The 17,557-nt window shown below is 36.1% G+C and overlaps 1 protein-coding gene across 1 annotated transcript in view; it reads right to left on the minus strand.

The window, feature by feature from the left end:
* KIAA0825 overlaps positions 1–17,557 on the minus strand; it is a 173,584-nt gene that overhangs the window by 127,701 nt on the left and 28,326 nt on the right. The window contains exons 8-12 of the mRNA XM_081321758.1: positions 17,352–17,502; positions 16,067–16,257; positions 13,487–13,669; positions 4,202–4,312; positions 1,871–2,010 (exon numbers count right to left, since the gene is read on the minus strand). Of these exons, the coding sequence (XP_081177884.1) occupies positions 1,871–2,010; positions 4,202–4,312; positions 13,487–13,669; positions 16,067–16,257; positions 17,352–17,502 (776 nt within the window). The remainder of the gene's footprint in view (positions 1–1,870; positions 2,011–4,201; positions 4,313–13,486; positions 13,670–16,066; positions 16,258–17,351; positions 17,503–17,557) is intronic.

The raw sequence follows: 17,557 nt of genomic DNA on the forward strand, positions 1-17,557 counted from the left end.
GTTGAGGTATTCATAATGACTGGGTGGAATATTGGGCAGAATATAAAGCAGCAGCAGACTGTAAACATGTATCCAAAGCTGAGAAACTCTCACACATTCCAACTCCCACACATATCTCAGATGACAGCTAGCAGCATATGAGAATGAAACCTAAGGAACTAGATCAGTAAGCAAAGCCTAGTGAATTGGGTTACCTGTGGAAAATACACTGAGCTAAAATTTTCCAAGGCAGAGATGCTGAACATGTAAGTAGCCAATAGCTACCTAAGATAGAATAAGAACAGGAAAGCAGGATGCCCACAAATACATCACAAGGATAGGAGAAAAGGACATGGCGTTTACAGTACATTCAGGAGAATATATATGGGCAACAGCTTTAAAGGTCAGAAGGTAATCAAATGTTTAAACTGACTTCAGTCTGCAATCACATGATTGCAATTTGGGCGCTTGGCAACTAACTCACATTTACATTGGTTGCAGCTTCTTATAGTCAATTTGCCACCTTTCAAATTGGGATTTCTTAATCTCTGTGAATGAATTCAAGCCATGAAAGTCCATTGTGCTGATAAAATAATGGTTAATAAAGTGTTAGATTTTATTACTGTTTTGAACACTTGCTGGGAACTGCAAACTGTAAAAGATTGCCGGCGGATAACACCCAAGGGGAGGGCCTTCTCTGTGGGTGCGCCTGCCCTCTGGAACCAGCTGCCTGTGGAGCTTAGGACTGCCCCTGACCTGCGTTCATTCCGCCGGGACCTGAAGACTTGGCTCTTTGAGCTCTCTGGCCCAGGCTGAGAATTTTTAACTGGGGTTTTTATTTTCAGGGATAATTTAATCTTTTTAATTGTCTTTTAATTTTTATATTTTGTATTGGTGTGATTTTAAAATGCCCTGTAAACCGCCCTGAGTCCTTCGGGAAAGGGCAGTATATAAATCTAATAAAATTAAAAAAATTAAATCTTTTTAGATGCTAAACTCTCACTTTCAAAGGACAAATATTCTATTATGAGCTTGGGTTTCATGTGTTGATTTCATAAATTAAGTAATTCATGTAAGCACAATGTAAAGGATTCAGGTTAAATATATGGTTACCCTAATATTTTGTTCATTCAAATACTACTTATGCATACACTTTAGAGACAAAACACTTATAACTTCTAATTTATCTGGAAGAATATGAGCAATCATATTCCTTTTTTTCCAAAGGAAAAGCTGCCAAACTATTCTAATGATTTTATCTTCAAAAAGAAGGCAGTTGTAAGTTAGGCTTGTTTCTTCGTGGCAATTGTCTTCCTTCCAAATAACTAGAGTCAAAAATAATTAGTACTGCTTCCTCTAGGAAATGTCCCCAACAAAATAATTTGAAGAAAGATGCAGAAAGAAAACATAGATTTTTCATAAACATGATAAAGGGTGCTCAACTTCTTGAAGGTAAGTGGCTCTGAGGCTGGGCCCAGCTAAAATCTTCATGGATTGAAGATTTGTGTCACAGATAGGTGACATAAATATTGTTGCTGGTGTGTGAGAGTAGGTGAGATGAGCAGCATTTAAAATATATAAATATATATTTTATATCTTCTATTACATATGTATACATGTGCCTGCATCATTTTTGCCTCATTCTGAAATGTATAAATATGCATCTCTTTGTGTGCAGGAGGGTCTTTCACAATAGTTTTAGAAGAGACCCCTCTAGTACAAACTGTCTAATAAACAATGCAGCTTTGATTATTTGTTATTTTGATTCCACAATATCATAAAATTCTCTATTAATATTCAATTAATTTAAAGGCTTAGGGTTAAAACTATTAAAAATATAATTATGTTTGCACATTTACATTATTAGAAACATGATAAAATCAATACTTACTAAAACTTCTCAGTAAAATTTTCACTAACAGGCAATCATGATGTAGCAGTGTTCGCAAAAGCAAGTTCCAGTTACAATATGGCTGGGATAATAGTAGCTTCAGATGACCCTGAGTTGTCATTTCCCCAGCTGATGTTGTTCTTTCAAAATGAAAGATACATACAGAATATTTAATTTACCTGTGAAATCAACAGCCTTAAAGCATAGGTTAATGCTAATTTCTTTAAACTCTAATTCCTCAAGTCTGCTTACTATAAGGCTGTTGGGGGAAGGAATTACATTTATCTTAACTAGCTAAAAGCAGGTTAACATTTGCCAAATGAATAATAAATCTATAACAGTTACAAGGCAACCTCACTTACTTTCTTTATTGGTACTATTAATTCTCTTGTTTCATGAGCCAAACATTGCTTTGATGCTTATATAAATAAGAGATCTTTTAGTATAATTCAGTGTTATTTTTGTTTAGAATTATTGCCATAAATATTTGAAATGAAGTCTAAAGTCATAATTAAAGCAGAATTACAGCATAATTATATATTTAGTCATACAAAGAAGTACTTATCTAAAATATCTATTTTCAGTATTAGAAGAAGCTATAAAAGACATGTGTTTAATAGACATCTGCCTCTACAATAAGAATGCTTCATGGAGCATATTTGGGGATATTTTATCTTCAGCTACGGTATGTCCTGCAATATTGGATGAACGCATATAGAAATTCTCTACAATAAAGCAAATAAATAAAGAGTTGTAATTTATTTAAACAAGGTTTATGTAAGTGAAATTCCCAATAGACTGAGTTCCTGAGTAAGTTCTTCAGATATAATGGAAAGAAATGGTTGGTTACAATTTTAAATGAACTTTTTTTGGCCTCGTTTTAGGATCTTAATTTCTTGGTTAGAAATAAATTGTACTATATAATACAAAACTATTAACTGTAACCTTTTAGCATATCTTACAGTTAAACATACAATTATCCTAACACATCATTCTGCATTGAACATTTGCAAAATATATTCAATACAAAAGCTATTTATTAGACAGCTGCTTCATATCACAATACATATTTTTCATATACCTTTACTTAGATATTAAGAAAATGAATAATTTAACATTATAACAATGCTTAAACACCCATTTATAATTCAATATCTATCATAAAATACAACTTAACAGCAAATTGACCTTATATTTATTAATGTGTAAAGAGCAGGATGTTTGTAACATGGAGTTCATACAAATTTTTATTACATCTAACCAAATGGAGTGTTACTTTCAAGTATTTATTAATTGCTCTAGAGTCTTAAAGCACAGCGCAAATTGAAATGTTCAGTCAGTCACTGTGTTAGTACTAGTTAAACTACAGAAAACCTTTTCACTGATCATATGGAGAAACATGTTACTTCACCTTCCAAGCTCATATAGCCACAAATATAACACTAGCCACTCCCACACAGAGCAATCGATTACATATAAAATATGACATGAATAAACAATTCTGGTAGGGAGGAAAATTATGGTTTGCATCCATCGGAATAAAACATTGTTGCAGTTGAAAACTAGCTCATAGTGCCACATACAAAAACTTCTGGCAGCATGAACATCTTCTATATACACTTTACAAAACGATGATGATGATTTAGCTAAGCAGAATTACCTAATCCCAAATTGGGGCTTTATTAAACTACATAATATAATTACTGAGGTTTTCTTTTAGAGCAATGCAGTTGTATAAAGCAGGAGCGAAAAAAACTAAAAATCACAACTAGAAAACATGAACAATAAAGCTAAACATCTTTTTTCTTTCATAATACAAATGAAAAAAATCTAGTATTGAATTAGAAATTAAAGATTATTAGGAAGAGACACAAAATATTGTGAGAAGTCCAAACAGATTTTGAAATAGATGTGAGAGGACTTTGATCCAAAGTTAGAAAAGAAATGGCAGTACAGCTGGTAGCATATGTCTCATATGTAAATTGCTATTACACTTACTGAAACAGCAAGAAAATTATGCACTTGCTTTTAAACATGCCATTTTCTAAAAATACCAAATACGAACAAAGCAATATATGTAAGCTTTAGTAGCTTCACCAATTCCCAAGACTGCTACTTTTTCAAAGTTAAATCGAGTACAAAAAAATAAATATAAAAACAACTGCCATATAAAATTTGCCAAGAACAAGTTTTTAAAGAAACTAGACAATGAAATATATACTTTAATAAAATGCTTCAAAGTGGTATAATTCATTTCAATTTATCAGTGAAAGCAACAATATGGAACACAGACATGGATTCAAGTCTTATCTGTATTACAAAGATACTTACTTTAACAATGAAGAAGAAAACTCTGACATGCCAGATAGCCAGTGCAATGGTTGGTAAACAGCTTGGTCCAAAATATCTGAAGACAAGTCATCAAAAATGCTTTGAACTGTTCTGGAAAAAAAAGCAATTCAAAATCACAATTTATCATATTCCTTTGAGAGGCAATGGAGAGAAAATAGGTAACAGCTTCATGTTTAATGGAAATATTTGGGCTTACTGCCATGGTATTGCATTTCAATTCAATTCAATTCACTCTCCCACTCTGCATGCTGTAGAACATCAGAGCACCAACCAAGGTAAATAATGGCTTTTATGGACCCCAGGGCCCTATAGAAAAAGATATAACACTTGTTGCATAAGAACTCTGAATGCAATTCTTACAGCCAGACTAAAAGCGAAAGAAAAAAGACAGACTTGGCTCTGTTTTGTGTTTGTTTGTTTTTATTGCTTCATTCTTTTCTCCCTCAGTTACATTCCAGCTAGACTGATCAGGGAGTCCAGCAGCCAGACCAAATGACGAAGTGCATCCCAAAAAGGATACTTCTGTGTGATCAGAATTTAGGTAGTTACCAGTAGCAGGGACAGTGCTCAATGAGTAAATCAAGGGAGAGACTCTTTTAGGGGATTCACCTTCTATACCCATCTCTAGTGCCTCACTGGCTCATCTGGTTTCATTTTCCTTCTCTGCTGATGGATAATGCATTACTTTAGTTAGTAGATGTTCTTTATATATAATATATGCTATAGCAGCTGCCTCATGTCTCAAAGCTGGGGGAAGCATCTGTGAAAGTATCTGATATCAAGGAAAAAAAATCCCTATTAGAATGGTGTTATTCTTCGGTATTATGTGACAAGGTGAGAAGCGATCTTGTAAGTTTCAGCACTGGTGTGAAATTATGAGTTGCCTAAATAATGATCTAATAGATGCCTCATAAAATTTAAATTGTTGAAAATCTTCTTAAATTACACGTGGTATCAAGATTCATGAATTTGGACTATTTTTTTAAAGTCACAAAATACTTTTAATACTAAGATTGCAATTTTTTTTCAACAATTTTTTTAGAACTTAAAAGTGTGGACCACTTCATGGATTACTGCCTTGTCGTGGCAAAGAGGCTTGCGTAATTCAATGAAGCTATGAGCTATGCCATGCAGGGCCACCCAAGACGGACAGGTCATAGCAGAGAGTTCTGACAAAACGTGATCCACTGGAGAAGGAAATGGCAACCCACTCCAGTATCTTTGCCATGAAAACCCTATGGACGGTACCAAAAGGCAAAACGATATGACGCTGGAAGATGAGCCCCTCAGGTCGGAAGGCGTCCAATTTGTTACTGGGGAAGAGCAGAGGGCGAGTACTAGTAGCGCCAGAAAGAATGAAGCGACTGGGCCAAAGCCGAAAGGACACTCAGCTGTGGATGCGTCTGGTGGTGAAAGGAAAGTCTGATGCAGTAAAGATTTTTTCTCCATAGGAACCTGGAATGTAAGATCCATGAATCAAGGAAAGATGGACGTGGTCAAACAAAAGATGACAAGACTGAACATCGACATCTTAGGTATCAGCAAACTAAAATGGACAGGAATGGGTGAATTTAATTCAGATGACCATCAGGTATACTACTGCGGGCAAGAATCCCTCGGAAGAAATGGAGTAGCCTTCATAGTCAATAAAAGAGTAAGAAAAGCAATACTGGGACACAATCCTCAAAATGACAGAATGATCTCAGTTCGAATCCAAAGCAAACCATTCAATATTACAGTAGTCCAAGTCTATGCCCCAACCACCAGTGCTGAAGAGGATGAAATTGACTGGTTCTATGAAGCCCTACAGCACCTTATAGAACTAACACCAAAAAATGATGTCCTTATCATCATGGGGGATTGGAATGCTAAAGCAGGAAGCCAAAAGATAACCGGAATAACAGGCAAGTTTGGCCTTGGAGTACAAAATGAAGCAGGGCACAGGCTGATAGAATTTTGTCAAGAGAATACGATGCTCATAGCAAACACTCTTTTCCAACAACCCAAGAGACGGCTCTACACATGGACATCACCAGACGGTCAACACAGAAATCAGATTGACTATGTGCTCTGTAGCCAAAGATGGAGAACCTCTATACAGTCAGTAAAAACAAGACCAGGAGCTGACTGTGGCTCAGACCATGAGCTTCTCATTGCAAAGTTTAGGCTTAAACTGAAGAAAGTAGGGAAAAACACTAGGCCACTCAGGTAAGAATTAAATCATATCCCGGTTGAATATACAGTAGAGGTGACAAATAGATTTAAGGAATTAGATTTGATAGACAAAGTGCCTGAAGAACTATGGACAGAGGTTCGCAACATTGTACAACAGGTAGCATCCAAAACCATCCCAAAGAAAAAGAAATGCAAGAAAGCAAAATGGCTGTCTGAGGAAGCTTTGCAAATAGCTGAGGAAAGGAGGGAAGCGAAAGGCAAGGGAGAAAAAGAAAGATACGCCCAATTGAATGCAGAATTCCAGAGAATAGCTAGCAGAGATAAGAATGCCTTCTTAAATGAACAGTGCAAAGAAATAGAAGAAAACAATAGAATAGGGAGGACCAGAGATCTTTTCAAGAAAATTGGAGAGATGAAGGGAACGTTTAATGCAAAAATGGGCATGATAAAGGACCAAAACGGCAGGGACCTAACAGAGGCAGAAGAGATTAAGAAGAGGTGGCAAAATTACACAGAACTATACAAGAATGAGCTTAACATCCCTGATAATCACAATGAGGTGGTCACTGACCTCAAGCCAGACATCCTAGAATGTGAAGTGAAGTGGGCCTTAGAAAAGCTGAGCAACAACAAAGCTAGTGGAGGTGACAGTATTCCAGCTGAGCTATTCAAAATCTTAAAAGACGATGCAGTAAAAGTGCTACACTCAACTTGCCAGCAAATTTGAAAAACTCAACAGTGGCCACAGGATTGGAAAAGATCAGTTTACATTCCAATTCCAAAGAAAGGCAGTGCCAAAGAATGTTCAAACTATCGCACCATTGCACTCATTTCTCATGCTAGTAAAGTTATGCTTAAAATCCTACAAGCTAGACTCCAGCAGTATGTGGATCGAGAACTACCAGAAGTACAGGCAGGATTTCGAAGAGGCAGAGGAACTAGAGATCAAATTGCCAACATACGCTGGATCATGGAGAAAGCTAGAGAGTTCCAGAAAAACATCTACTTCTGCTTCATTGACTATGCTAAAGCCTTTGATTGTGTGGATCATAACAAACTGTGGCAAGTTCTTAAAGAGATGGGCGTACCAGACCATCTTATTTGTCTCTTGAGAAACCTATATGTGGGCCAAGAAGCAACAGTGAGAACTGGACACGGAACCACTGATTGGTTCAAAATTGGGAAAGGAGTCCGGCAAGGCTGTATACTGTCGCCCTGCCTATTTAACTTATATGCAGAGCACATCATGAGAAAGGCAGGGCTAGATGAATCAAAAGTTGGAATTAAGATTGGCGGAAGAAATATCAACAACCTAAGATATGCAGATGATACCACTCTAATAGCAGAAAGTGAAGAAGAACTAAAGAGCCTCTTGTTGCGGGTGAAGAAGGAGAGTGCAAAACTTGGGTTGAAACTAAACATTAAGATAACTAAGATCATGGCATCCGGCGCTCTCAATTCCTGGCAAATAGATGGGGAAGAAATGGAGGTAGTGACAGATTTTATTTTCCTGGGCTGCAAGATCACTGCAGATGGAGACTGTAGCCAAGAAATTAAAAGATGCTTGCTCCTCGGGAGGAAAGCCATGACAAATCTAGACAGCACACTAAAAAGCAGAGACATCACCCTGTCAACAAAAGTGCGTATAGTCAAGGCCTTTGAGCTATGGTGCTGGAGAAGACTCCTGCGAGTCCCTTGGACTGCAAGGCTATCAAACCGGTCAGTCCTAGAGGAGATCAACCCTGACTGCTCTTTAGAAGGCCAGATCCTGAAGTTGAAACTCAAATACTTTGGCCACCTAATGAGAAGGAAGGACTCACTGGAGAAGAGCCTAATGCTGGGAAAGATTGAGGGCAATAGAAGAAGGGGACGACAGAGAATGAGGTGGCTGGATGGAGTCACTGAAGCAGTAGGTGTGAGCTTAAATGGACTCCAGAAGATGGTAGAGGACAGGAAGGCCTGGAGGAACATTGTCCATAGGGTTGCGATGGGTCGGACACGACTTCGCAGCTAACAACAACAACAACAACAAAAAGTGTGGAGAAAAGAGCTTTGAGAAAAAAACCTTGAAAAATATTACAATTAAGCATTCATTTCAGAACTAAAACAACTAAAAGAAAATGTGCAGAAAACTGATTCATTGAACTGCTGAGAATCAGATACAATTAAACAAATAGCATCATTGACATTCTAGTGAATTTATTAGTCTATGATAATAATAACAAAATCAGCTAATACCTCTAGCAGTTACTTGCCTGCTGCTAGCTGTCCAACTGCATTTCTTCTTTCAGTTGATCAAATAAGGCATCTAATAAATTCAGTTTAGTAAAATTGATCACAGTTGCTTAGCTATTATTACTCTATTTTTCCCTGAATGAATACTTTTGTATAAATGTTATTCTGGATAGAGATACAGTTGTTAACATTCTTTTACTTATCATTAAGATCACATATATTCTTTATCTTCTATATTTTTAGTACCACTGATGCCTTATTTGGTCATCTGAAAGAAGAAATGCAACTGGAGGATTACTTGCAGCCCAGTAGCTGTTTGAAGTGTTGGCTGGTTTCTTTATTATGATTGACCACGTATCCCACAAAAAATTAAAACCCTTGCAGTTTCATATATCTTCCCATTCTTTTCACGTGAGATGAAATATTCCCACAGAAAAAGAACAGTACAGCACCTATTTGATTGAAATAACTATAGAGATTCTCAATCAGAACTGAAGAAGCTTCTTCGATGAGAAGTGAAACATTTGAAGGAAAAAGCCAAGGAAGTCCAGGTGCCATTTGATTCAGATGGCTTATTTTCATATGCAAATTATCATATTTTGTGAATCATGAAACAAGCCTTGGTGGAGCAGTGGGCTAATGCCTCCTTAAGTAACATCAGCTGCCTGCAATTAGTGCAGGTTCGTATCCCACCAGGCTCAAGGTTGACTCAGCCTTCCATCCTTCCGAGGTAGGTAAAATGAGGACCCAGATTGTTGGGGGGCAATAAGCTGACTTTGTAAAAATGCCGCTTGGGGTGTGTGTGTGAAAGCCCTAATAAGCAGGCATATACATAGAATGAAGGCTACTGCTAAGCTTGTAAGCCGCCCTGAGTCTTCGGAGAAGGGCGGGATATAAATGGAATTAAAATAAATAATAAAATAAATGAAGTGATTGAGTGTCAAAAAAACCCCACTAAAATTTAGGAAGAGCCCCCCTATTTTGCCAAAAATACAATAAATCTTTAGAAACAACACCTGAAGCATACCCAGACTTTAAAAATGAAATAGAATATGTCATACTCAATAAGCAACATTTCTGTATGCAAAATGCTGAATGTCTTTGGCTATGTAAACACTCAATTTGATCACAATATATAAAGTCTTTGTGGATGCAATAAATTGCACAGGCTGGTTCACTACCATTTCCTTTCTTTAAGTTAAAGTTTGACAGCTAATGGTTCACACTTGAACAAATGAAGCAATCCAACTCCTCTTTAAGGCTCCCAAATTTCCATATCAATTATCCATTAATTTGAAGTGTAAATCCCTGAGGATATAACATTTCCGTCTTCTCATCAACCATCAACTGTTTTATATGGCTTCATCTTGTCTACAATAAGGATTCTAAATTAGCTGAGCTGTGTCTCTAATTCTTCTATCAAGTCATACCAAGGCAACAAAATGAACAATGAAGTCAGCTATATTTTTCTGCTGAATTTTGGTCAAGAAGGCTGATACTTTCATCCAAAATGTTCATATATTATTCTCAAGTAAATTGCATTTAACTACAATAAGTTAATAATGGCAGAAAGTGAAGAAGAACTAAAGAGCCTCTTGTTGCGGGTGAAGAAGGAGAGTGCAAAAGTTGGGTTGAAACTAAACATTAAGAAAACCAAGATCATGGCATCAGGCCCTCTCAATTCCTGGCAAATAGATGGGGAAGAAATGGAGGTAGTGACAGATTTTATTTTCCTGGGCTCCAAGATCACTGCAGATGGGGACTGTAGTCAAGAAATTAAAAGACGCTTGCTCCTCGGGAGGAAAGCCATGGCAAATCTAGACAGCACACTAAAAAGCAGAGACATCACCCTGTCAACAAAAGTGCGTATAGTCAAGGCTATGGTCTTCCCAGTTGCAATGTATGGCAGTGAAAGTTGGACCATAAGAAAGGCTGAGCGCCAAAGAATTGAGGCCTTTGAACTCTGGTGCTGGAGAAGACTCCTGCGAGTCCCTTGGACTGCAAGGCGATCAAACCGGTCAGTCCTAGAGGAGATCAACCCTGACTGCTCTTTAGAAGGCCAGATCCTGAAGCTAAAACTCAAATACTTTGGCCACCTAATGAGAAGGAAGGACTCACTGGAGAAGAGCCTAATGCTGGGAAAGATTGAGGGCAAGAGAAGAAGGGGACGACAGAGAAGGAGGTGGCTGGATGGAGTTACTGAAGCAGTAGGCGTGAGCTTAAATGGACTCCAGAAGATGGTAGAGGACAGGAAAGCCTGGAGGAACGTTGTCCATAGGGTCGCGATGGGTCGGACACGACTTCGCAACTAACAACAACACAATAAGTTAACTTATTCATGAATACACAAGAAAACTAATGTGAAAATTTTATAGAAATCAGTAAATACACTATTCCATTAGTATTTTTATCAGTCAGAAAAGAACAATTATATTATTTAACCATTAGCTAATATTCGATATTCCCTGATAGTAATGTTAAGCAAAGTACAATATGTCAATTTTTAAAAAGTTTTATCAATAGTTTCTTTTCCTTTATCCTCTTATATTATGGCCCTCTACTAATAAAAGGAATTTTTTGTCTGGAAGAATCACAGAAAATTCTGTAGCTTGACAGGCTTCAAAAATGAATTAGAGCCAAACTGGTCACATTCTTACATTATTTATTGATTGTGGCAAAACATGCCTCAATTCTCTGAGGAATGGAAACTGGCTATCAAAAGCATGTGTAACAGGATGTTAGATGTATTATTTGTGCAAGTATTTATTAATCAATAGTAACAGTTGCAAAAAAGTAATATCCATTGGATTTAAGTTTAGAAACAGGCATGTTATCTTGTTCATCCTAGTTTCGAAGGAAATGCTGCAACTTGGCTTCATGTAACTTAAAAGAAAAATATTTTTTCCTGCACTGCAACAGAGGAGGACCATAAGAACTGTATATGTAATATACTACAACATATAATTGAGAAGGAGAGTCATATGTTCTTTTAAGGATAGTACAGATCTGGCCAGATATATTTGGCTACTGTTGATATAGGTTTATTTTACACAAATAGTAATATGAAATCTTACTTGTTATATTTTTATACCTTGTCTCAAGATTTCTAGGATTTATATTTTTCTTTTTTTAATTTATCTTGTCTTTCTTTAGGTTTAGTTTTACTCTTTTATTCTATTCACAAAAATGTAGAAATCTAGTTTTTACTATATCTTTCTTTACTTTCTTATCTATTTCCTGTTCATTTTTACTTTAATTGTTACTCCTTGACTCTTAAGAAACTTCCCTATTCTCCCCACCACAATTTCCAAGTTTTCTTGTGGCACTCCTTTTTTCCTGGCTTATTTTTTTCTGACTCTTTCTGCAGCAGCAATCTCTACCAGACCACCCTGAGAGCCTCTATTTTTGCCAGCAAACACATTTATGCCAGCCAAACCTATGTCCATATTTTAAAAATTTTGGGTTCCATCACTTAACTTAACCTGAAATAATGTACAGTATGTGAGAGACATTGTGGACATGACATCTGTAAAAAAGTCACCATCCTCTTTCCTTCATTTCACTCACTCACTCACTCACTCACTCACTCACTCACTCACTCTCTCTCTCTCTCTCTCTCTCTCTCTCTCTCTCACACACACACACACACACACACACACACACACAAAGAGAGAGAGAGAGAGAGAGAGAGAGAGAGAGAGAGAGAGAGAGAGAGAGAGAGAGAGAGAGAGAGAGAGAGAGAGAGAGAGGCTTTTAGTTGTATGTTACAGCTTCCCAAGGGAAAAATAAATAATAACCATACAAAAAATGGAGAAACAGGAAAGAAAAAATGTGATGTGCCTCCATTTGCACAGACGAAGGGAAAGTATGAATTCAAATAATATATAGTGAATATCTGTCCCCAGTCTGTGTGTGAGAGGCACAGTGGCCAGAGAATGTTTGTGCTCTTTGAATTCTTCCACCACCTGACAGATGAGCTCCGGTCACTTGCCTCAGATCCTGCCAACCTAGCAGTTCAAAAGTATGTAAATTCAAGTAGATAAAAAAGTACCACTTTGGTGGGATGGTAACAGCGTTCTGTGTTTCATCATATGCTTTGCGCTGTGGTGTAATGTCATGCTGGCCATATGACCTGGAAACATCCGGACAGTGCTGGCTCAATGGCTTAAAGAAACAGAGATGAACATCACCCCTAAAGTAGCCTAAGACTAGCAGAGTAAAATTCACAGGGACGCCTTTCCTTTACCTATTCTGTGAGTGAGGGAGAAACGTGTATTTACATTTCTCCCAAGCTAAAAGGCTCAAGACTGAGTATACACTTAGCAGCAGAAATATATAGCATAGCAATATATTTTTATTATTTCAGATCTACAGCTAAAATATTTTCAGTTTTCCCATCATGGAATCCACTGGTTATATACGGTATACATTTCTCCTGTTTATTTTTTTCTTATATTCTTTTACTTTGTTTTGTTCTCTTAGTCTGTATTTTGTTTGATCAAATTCACCTTCTTTTGCTTTTTTTAAACTTCTCCTTTTTAGAAGTGTTCTCTCTGTTTTGCCCTTGTCTAAATGACTACATATACAAGGTCTATTTGCCTAACCCCTACATTATATGCAATGTAAATAGCTGAGTCAATTACTGCCAGATGATTCACAACTATTAACACATAAGTTAATGAATTAGGATTTAAAAACTGAATGCAAATTAACTACCCTTACTAAAGTATTGTTGTCCTTGATGGAAGAAATCAATGCTTGGACTTTGGGGCTTTATTATCCTTAAACAAAGAGAGACAATTGTCACTCCTATTATAGGCTAAATGTATGTTAGTCTTGAAGCATCATACTTACTTGTACAAATTCTCTAGCGGTGAAGTTAAAAAAAGAGCAGCTGCAAGTAAATTATTGCAATATCTGTGGATATTATAAATACGAGGATTTCTGTCTTTATGTGAATCTAAAAGTTCTTGCATGGAACCACAAACTGACCACAGCAGGTTTTCACAGGTCATCAGGATTGCTATGACATCTGTTCTGTAAGAGATAAAATAAAAACTCTGGAAATAATCTAACAATATAATACAATCCATAATCATGACTTATTTGTCATATTACAAAAGATGTACTTTTTATTCTTAAAATTATCGGGATTCTTAGGCAAAAGTAAAGAAAATGATTATAAGTAGCCCTTGACTTACAAACATTTGTTTAGTGACCAAAGTTGCAACACCACTGACAAAAGTCGCTTCTGACAGTTTTTCACACTTATGACAGATGGTCACGTGATCAAAACTCAGATGTTTGGTGACTGGCAAAACTCATTTAACAACTGCCTTGCTTAGCAAGGCAAATTTTTAGCTCATTTGTGGTCGTAAGTTGAAGTCTAGCTGTAGAATAATATAGGAGAAGAAACCCAGCTTATAAAGCAACACTCCCAGAAAAAAAAGAACTAGAATCATACCCAGGCTTACCTCAAACAATTCACTAGCGAAATTTAATTAATATAGCCTCTGATATTTGTTTTACACACATGGATCACCTTACTTCATAAAGATGAAAAGGAAAGCAATTTTCTTGTATACATACTGAATTCTGGATCAGAATTATTATTTGCTAACATTTATTGGGTAAAATTTAGTTTTTATTTTAAAAACATACATTCAACAATAAAATTTAATTTGCCTATTGCATATCTTTGTTGGCAGCTGAAGCTGTTGCAATGAATGCAATCAACAGTTATTTACATTTTAAATCTGTTCAGCAATGGATGACAATTCTTATTACTTTCTCTTAAAAATTTCAAAGTCAATACTAGGTATAAATATGATACATAATATTCATCTATCTCAGCTATAGATTATAAATTATTTAATTCTGTTTGCTTTGTGATTTTAAACACTCAAATTTTTTTATATAGTTTAAAATGCATTTTTCCTTCTTCTATTTCCCTCTTCTTTCAATCTTATCCAGTTCTCCATAAAACACAGTACTATGTTAGGATGCCCACATCTGACTGCCACAATTGCAATTAAAAAACAGTCAGACCATATATTTAGATGACAAACTGTATCTCACTGATATACAGTTTGTATCTCACTGGCAAAGGTCTTATTTCAAAACAGCAAACATGAGAGCAAAAGTACATATTTAGAATCATGTCTTTAAAAAGACTGAGTGGCCATAATATGTGCCCTGATAGAGAAACATCTGCTGCTGCCTAGGATTGAACTCTCAACCTTCCAAGTCGAAGGCAAGCGTCTTCATCTCTAGGTCACCATGCTGCTCATCTTTAGCATACAGTAAATTTATATATCATTTGGACTGTCTGAACTCCTGATTTCTGCCCCATGACAGGAGCTAGTGCTGCTCACGTAATAGTGTTGTAATTTGGGCAAACAAATTGCCCACAACTGCACATGCTGCTGCATTCTGGACCAGTTGCAGCTTCTGGATGGTCTTCAAACGCAGCTCTATTTTATTGTGTACCACAATAATCCAATTGGGAGGTGACTAAGGCATGAGTGACCATGAGCAAGATTTGGATAACTTCCATCCAGTCTCCATCTTTTGCTGTTTTGGGAAGGTTGCTGAAAGGGAAGAAGGCTTCCAGCTGTGGCATGCCCTGGATGAAGTAGATTATCTGGACTCATATTATTCAGGACTGAGGTCTATAGTACTGCAACAACATTAATTGCACTGATTGCCAGTTGATTTTTAGATGCAATTCCAGGTTCTGGTTATTGCCCATAAAGCCCTTCGTATGTCAAGGACCACTTATCTCTAATAGTTTCTGCCCATCCATTATGATCAGACATAATGGGCAGGTCTTTTCAATTAATCAATGTCATGTTATGGAAATGCACTTTCCCTGTTGTGGTGCCTGCCTTCTGGAATAGCATCCACCAGAGATCCATACAACTCCTACTCTGATGATATTCCAAAGGTTGTTGAAAGCTTAGCTTTACTCCTAGGCCTGGTTGAATGGTAGCTGCTAAGTCCCTATCATTATTTTGAGGAGGATTTTTTTTGTACTTGTTCCTTCATATTTTTCTTTTTTTAATTGTCTTTATTTTTAAACAATCGCTAATGTTAAAAAATAAAAATAAGCCACCCAAAGTCATCTCAAGTTGGACACCCTCAAAATTTAATAAAATAGAAATAAATAAGGTAAAATTACCTTCTATCAAACATATGATCAAACATTTGGTTACTTTCCTTTATATGTTTTGATTTCAACAGGATTTTAATGTGTTTTGTTCTAATCTTTAAATCAATTGCCTTTAAATTATATATACATTTTTAAAAAATATGATTTTAATATTTTAAGTGTAACACTGCTCTTTCATTCCTAAGAGCTGTTTTTGGTTAAGAACATGCTACTGTTGCTTCTTATAATCTCATTCAAAGTACATAATTTTGCTAAATTATTACCTTATTTGTGGTGTCCTTTTGTAACTGGGCTGGGCCTGAAAATATCTGCAAGCCAAAAGTGCTAATGATTCTTCCAGCACTTCTGTTAGAATCTCCTGAGCTAATACGGGAGGTAGAACAGTCCATAAGTCATGTTGAAGAGCATAGCAGAAATAATGCCACATATGGATGGAGAATGAACATCTTTCTCCCTGCAAAACAACCAAAGATTAAACAATAGAAACCTATTTTCCTCAATATGACTTTTGATTCTCTCAATAAAATGCATTCAGACTGAAAAAAATCTGCTGAAGAACAAAAGATGCTGCGTTAAACTCCTCACAATATTTAACAGCTTTTGACTTTTAAAAACCCAAGCGTATACTTTTATTAGTTAGAAGTCAACATTTTACATTAATCCAAATAATAGAAATTTGAGCTACTGTAAAACAATTTTCCCAAATTTAAAATAGATTGCCAGTACTAAATTTGCAGTGGTTAAAATGTGTCCATACACCAATTCTGCAGAGATGAAAGTAAATTTCCCTGTAAAAAGTAGGAGCTATGGGATAGATGCTCCTATTTATGTTTTTGTTACTGAGAATAATTTTCAGTGCATCTGTTAAGAACTTAATATATCTTTAGGTATTCCGGTTTCCCTAAGCCACTTACTTCCAAATTATGGATTCTTATCCACTTCAATTATTGAATTAAGAATTAGGTGGTTCAGATAATTCATTAAGATGGGGAAATGATTAGTAAACAGTATTCCTAACAATTATACATACATACAGGGCTTTTTTTTGTCATAGAACGCTCAGAACGGAGTTCCGGCACCTTTTTTGGATGGAACCTTGTAGGGTAGGCAAGACGGGTTGTATGACATGTGTGAGTTCCGGCACCTTTTTCTTTTACAAAAAAAGCACTGCATACATACATATATTATATTATACATACATATATTATACTATTCCCTTTTTAACCTGGTGGAATTCATATTAGAAACAGTAGAATCACACCTAATGCAGAGACATAACAGGATATCTGGGATAAGAGGAAGTTTACTGGTGTTTTAGAACCACTATTATTATTATTATTATTATTATTATTATTATTATTATTATTATTATTATTATTATTTAAATTTAAAAGATGCATCAGGCAGGCAATTAGATGAGTGGATACAATCTTAAAACCTCATTTTAAATTAATATTGTTTTGCATCTATTTTTCAAATCAGTCAAAGATAAAAGAAAAATAAACCACATTTGTACAAAAATGAAGGATAATAAAGTTACTTTTGTACCTCATAAAAAGCTTTATTGTCATCCCAGTAATGACTCTCAGCATCCTGTAAAATGCTTGTAACACACACTTGTATGCAATAGCTTGTAACTTGAAACTGAAGAATGCTGATCAGTTCCTTATATTGCTGAAGAAGTGCTAAAAATAAGGGCCTGTTCAAATGCAAAGATCACAGGGAAAGATTTAAGAACCCTGCTATAAGGAGAC

The sequence above is a fragment of the Vipera berus genome (assembly GCF_964194415.1).
Source record: "Vipera berus genome assembly, chromosome: 2".
In the NCBI taxonomy this organism is placed as follows: Eukaryota; Metazoa; Chordata; class Lepidosauria; order Squamata; family Viperidae; genus Vipera; species Vipera berus.